The sequence below is a fragment of the Lupinus angustifolius genome, chromosome LG12 (genome assembly GCF_001865875.1).
Source record: "Lupinus angustifolius cultivar Tanjil chromosome LG12, LupAngTanjil_v1.0, whole genome shotgun sequence".
In the NCBI taxonomy this organism is placed as follows: Eukaryota; Viridiplantae; Streptophyta; class Magnoliopsida; order Fabales; family Fabaceae; genus Lupinus; species Lupinus angustifolius.
This window is the reverse complement of record NC_032020.1, coordinates 8,480,486-8,486,383: the sequence shown is the minus strand read 5'-3', so window position 1 is coordinate 8,486,383 and position 5,898 is coordinate 8,480,486. Positions and strand designations below refer to the sequence as shown.

The following is a 5,898-nucleotide window of genomic DNA, read 5'->3' as shown; positions in this document are numbered from 1 at the left end:
TTGTTTGAGAATTAATGATGATTAATAAATTAATGGTGGATGATTAACTGACAGTATAAAAAACATTACACTGTCAATATATATATATTAAATCCATTTCATAAATAACTTAAAATGTGTACTAAGACTATATAATTTTAGTAAAGGTGCACCAACTACTTACTTTTCCAACCCTTGCATTCCCTAAAGACCCCATAGTCCCTGGACCAACACTCCAATGTAAGATTAGGGTGTAGAATGGGTGCTTTAGCAATAAAACCCCATTATTTTTTCAATGGGATAAATTTGGCGTTGTTGAGGTGTGTTACCCCACCATAGGAAAAGTGCACTGAGTTTGTTCTAGTCTATAATAGCACAAATAATGCAATTGACTAATATTAAAATGAAATTATATCTGTGTTACAGTTTATGGTCATAAAAATATTTAATAATTAACTTTTTTAACGTTTTTAACAAATCAAAAGCAATAAAGTTATATACTTTATCAGACAACATATGTAATCTTATTAAAATGATAGTCCAACTTAAAGAACATTATCATTTGAAGTGCATACAACAGAAATATTCCCTATACCAAAATGCCATTTGAAAAAATGATTCAGATAATTTCTTGTGATATATGATAATTTAAGATTTAAATATGTGGTTTATACTTCAATTATCAACAGCTATAAGAAAGTATTAAAATTAGTTATTCAAATAATATTTCATTTGTGTACTAGTACAAACAATGTTTAGAGAATTATCGATTGATGTTGTTATTTTATCGCAGTACTGTCTTTATTAATCTTTAAAAATTACATTTTATGAATAAACTATAGGATTCATCATGTTAACTTTCATCCCACATAAATTGTAAAACTCATTCAAAGTGAGTAAAGAATTATTTGCAAGGATAAAAAATAGGAAACATTTATTTCTAGATAATTAGATGAACAAGATTTACATGTGTAGGAAAACAAAATGACAAAGATATTCCAGAAGCTGAATGGTGCAGTGATAATGAAATCAAATGCAGATAATAAACTTCAACTTCTTTATTCAAATGGCATTGAACATTTTTGTCTGTTAAAGAGGCATGGAAAAGCAATATGCTTTGACATATTCACTGAAACAAAACAGCATAAAGACAGAAATAGTTCTTTATTATATAAAATTGAGTCACAACAGTGAGAAACACTATCAGTTCTGAAGTTAAACATCTTCCATAATAGAGCACTACAATCATGCCATACTTCAAATGAAAGAATAACTTTCCAACTCTGGTTAGTTGAAATCCTTAAGTCGCTTTTTGAGCACGTCCATCGATTTCTTTTTAGCACTTTGCTTTGTATTTTTATTCGAAAGGCTTCCAAAGATCCCGTCTGCAGAATCCTTGAATTTGTCACAAATGGTAGCCACCTTTTTATAATCCAATACATAGTAATTTTTCTCCCTTATAACAGGATTCATGAAGTTTTCGGGTTGACTACTTGACAAGAGGTTAATTAATTGACGTGCTTCTTTCAAACAGCTTTTAAAATCCTTCTTGTAAATTTCCTCCAAGCCAGCAGAATAGAACCTGTCGTCTGCAAAATTCTCTAACATCTTAAGATCACTGTTGATACTAATAACAGCATTTGCATTGAACCTTTTGATGCTATCACTAAGGAAAGCAGCCACAATTGTATCGGAAATATGCTCAAGTGCACCAGTCCCAACTTTGTACATAGCATCCAAGGGTAAAATTTGTTGCGCTGTGGACATAAGAGAATCAAGGTAAAAGATCACTTCGTTCATGTAGTCATTTCCATTCTGCTTTGTCTCCTCTGAAATCCAATTAACACTTTCTGTAAGAGTCAAGTACTCGTTTATTTTTGTATTTACCAAATTCAGCAGAGTAATATAAGCCGCATCCATTGAAGTATTCAGTAAAACCTTTGCAGTTAAAGAAGCTTGAGGCTTCTCAGCTGATCGAACCGGGATACCACATTGTTGGGCTGCATGTCGAATGAAAAAATCACAAGCTCTTTCAAGAAAAGCTATGTTTGCAGAAATCTGCATGGCTTGAGACACACTGATATTGCCACTATTGATTGTGTCAAGCAATGTTTCATTTACTACTTCAATCAAAAACTTGTCCAAATACTTCCTCACGACATCAAAGTAACCAGTACGTACACCGTAAGACAAGTAATCAACAGAGCCTTTGATGAAGGATCTCACAATGTGACAAACATCAGGTACCATGGAGGAGAACGGTGCAACATACGGAAAAGCAGGCATAATATCTGAAGTTTGAAGACTCAATGCCAGAACAATATTCTCATAATCAGTATCCTTTTTTATCACCATCTGCTCATATGAGTCACTGCCAAGAACATCAACAGTTTGTTTCCGGCATTCACCCAAAAGAAGCAGATGGTATTTGTCACGACTGTTATCAAGCACATCAAGAAGTGGGCCTATTTCATATCCATATTGTCTAAGAGTACACCCGAGAAGTGTGACATAATCCTTAACCCGGAGAAGGTGGGTGGCAGAGTTCATAAGTGAGAATTGCACATCCAACACTGATGTCATTTTAGATACAGCAGTCTCCCACATGGTTTCAACCTGATCTGCTACCAAGAGCCCCCCAGCAGTTCTCAGGACCCTATCCTCTACTATGAAGTACCCCACAATTTGAGCCAAATATGTCTGATACGATTCAATAAAAGGTTGTGCTGAGGATACCTCCAAGTCTGAATTCAATTGTAACAATCTATTCTTATAGTAATACTCATGAAACTGATCTAGGATTCCCATACAACTATGAATATGACAAGCACGATAAAGTGGCGTTAGGTCAAATTTCATGGCAGAATCTTCATCAACTTCTACAACATCCAAAGTATAAGCTTGATCCTCTACTACTGGAATATTTTGCTCATCTGCCTTTCTCTTCCTTTCTAACATTTCCTTGTCCCTCTGACGAACGGACGCAGAGTGATTGATTGCTGTTTGTCCAATATGTTTACAAGAACTCCTTATGTGGACCATCCATTCATTGACTTGACTATATACCTTCTTCTCGACGTGCGATTTTATGGTAGGAATTCTTTTATCTATCACCTTTTTGAGAGCCCTGGCAGGAATGTTCTCCATGTAACTCTTCTCAAGTAAATCCACAGTTTTCAGTATGGGATAAAACTGGCCTTCAGAAATGTGATTGTTACACTTGACACAAAGCTCCAACACCTGTATACAGTTCTTGGTCATTTTTATAGCTTCAGTGACATTCTTCTTGACAGAATAAGATTCGAAAAGCTCCTCAAGCTTGACAAGAAGGTTGGTGCCAACCTGCTGCAACTTAAAATTGTCACTTTGGAGTTCACTCTTTAGCTCTTCGGCATCAACCAACATGCCACGGAGTTCATCAACTGCAAGGATGAATTCTTCATAATGCATCTTGCACATCTCCTCAATTTCAGTTTCCTTTTTCTTGACAACATAATTCAGCTGGCGAAGGAGCCCCTCAGGCCGCCCCATTTCAAAGGCGTGCCTGACAAGAGGACTAAGATCATCTCCATTTGCAATCAAAGTAGCTAGAACTAAGTCCTCTCCTTCATCACCAATCTCTACTTCAGATCTCCTTCGTATCTTTGTATCCATTGTCACATGAACCCGAAGAATCTAGAAATACACTACTTGTTAGAAACCGAATACAGCATCACAAAGAGTAGCAGTAGTACATCGTTAAAGAACAAGACAAACAGGAAGAAAGCAATGATACTATATGATGCAGACACAGGATACAATTGTTCTTAAAAAAAATTATAAGACACCACACAACAATGATATAAGATGTAAAATTCACATATAAACACAAATATTAAATCATAAGAGAGGGATAATATTTTAAAAGTTAGCATGAGTAATTTTAAACGTGTGGTCTAATGGTATAAGGCCCCACTGGATCTACAGATAGGCCAAATGATAAAATGTTAAAGTCCTAAGAGCTACACTTGGTGCTCGAAAAAAACATCTGGGCAGTGTTGTTGGCTTAATGAACTGGCTAGAAAAGGGATCAATCATTATGCTTCTCTAAAAGCTTAATTCATTTTGGCAGGAAAATAAAAGTACCACTGAATGGAGCAAACATGATATGGGTACCCTGTATTTGAATTGCATTTGCAGTTATTTAAAAAGAAGAACAAATACACTTTGGTCCTTCAAAAGTTTTGTGTATATCAATTTGGCACCTAAAACCAACTAGTGTCGGTTCAAGTGGTACATGTATGATTCCCCTTAAGCAAGGTCTCGTCTCGGGTTAGTCCCACATACATGTAGATGTTATACATGTAGATGTTACCAGCTCGGACAAGATTGCCTCCAGTGTGAGAATACATGTGAGACCAAAAAATTTTTGGCACATAAAAAAATTCAAGAATGTCCCAATGAATATCAATTCTGTGTCAAATTGATCATTTTTATGGCCGGACTATTTCAAATCACATTCGCAATCTTTGAGTACTGGTTTGAACTTTTACTAACGATGGGTAGAAGAGAAATTTGTTAAGGACCTAAGGTCAATCAAAAAAGAAATTACCCAGACATGGTAACGAACCATAACAAAAACATGGCTACAGAAACCAACCAAACAAAAATCATTGATGAAATAAAGAATAAAAATGCCAAAAACAAAGTGAGACCATGAAAGGTGAGAATGCGTACAGAGATATGTCAATGAAGAAATCTGAAAAGGAATGACTCTGAAAACAAGAAGCATGTGGTATCATCAACAGCCATGAAAGCTTGTGCTACAATTTTTGTGGCAAAAAATGAGTTTTTCTGCCTTGTGATGATAGACTCTGGGTACAAGTTTTTTCTGTTAGTTGCTGAACGAAACTTCCGTAGCGGAGAGTACCTTTTCCACGATTTTGGCGCATAATAACGACCAAAGAACCAAGTGGGCCCAGCTCGTTTCATACTCATTTTATTTTGTTATTTATTAAAATTGTTTTAATAAGTAGGAAGACTTATATCTAATTGTGCTAAAAATGATATTAAAATTGGACCGGACCGGCCGGTTCAACTGGAAAACTGGAGAACGAGACCTTCTAACCAGTATGGCAAGGTCTTTGGATTGGACGAGAATTAGAATTGGATAAAATTGGATTAAACTGGACAATTTTGGGTGAAACCGGAGAACTAGTTGAGTTGTTATTATTGGTTCATGCAAAAAAATACTTTTTACAGACCTAGCACAAAATGAATTCGTTTTTTTCCAAGCATATTATCCATAGAAAAGGCCATAGACTTTCACAGATTTATTCCTCAAAAATCTCATTTCTTCTTTACGTTTTCTTCTTCTTCCTTCTCCGTCTCACATATTCATCCTCTGCCAAGTCTCCATCGTTTCTCTGTCGTGTATCCAAATACATCTCCATCGTTTCATATATCCATCTTATTAGATAGGGACATGGAGACAGACTCCCTTAGAGACAAAATATTCATGTTCCATAGATAAAAGCTGGATATATTCTAGAGAAATGAAAAAATAAAATAGAATGGGAAGAGTTTAAAACATTAAAGTAGTGTTGTTTTCCACTCTTTTTTGTACTCAAGCATAAAAATAAAAAGATAAGAATCTTTGCAAAAAAGAAAACTTAGAATATGTTTAGAAATAATTAATTTATATTAAAGAAACTTTAATAATTTTTTCTTGGTTTTATGACCCAAATAATTGAGACACATTCAACAATTATTCTTATTTTATATTGGAGGAATCACTACTTAAATTTATAGTATGTTTTGTTGATTGAATTGTTTGTCTATGAGAATTGTTAATAGATTATGAACATAAAGTTTAATTTTTATTATATACATATTAGAAAAAATTTGCTACATCTTTAATATATAAATGTACCATATATA

At 34.5% G+C, this 5,898-nt stretch overlaps 1 protein-coding gene across 2 annotated transcripts; it reads right to left on the bottom strand.

Annotated features, from left to right (window-relative positions):
• Window positions 1,117-4,834, bottom strand: LOC109362962 (exocyst complex component SEC15A-like). Of its 2 annotated transcripts, XM_019609067.1 has the most exons (3): window positions 4,696-4,834; window positions 1,241-3,654; window positions 1,117-1,204 (listed from the first exon to the last, which is right to left on the bottom strand). In XM_019609067.1, the coding sequence occupies exon 2, from the start codon at window positions 3,631-3,633 to the stop codon at window positions 1,267-1,269; it is 2,367 nt and encodes a 788-aa protein (XP_019464612.1). In that variant the 5' UTR covers window positions 3,634-3,654; window positions 4,696-4,834; the 3' UTR covers window positions 1,117-1,204; window positions 1,241-1,266. The 2 variants fall into 2 exon arrangements, with proteins under 2 accessions (XP_019464612.1, XP_019464611.1); XM_019609066.1 differs by having other exon boundaries at window positions 1,117-3,654.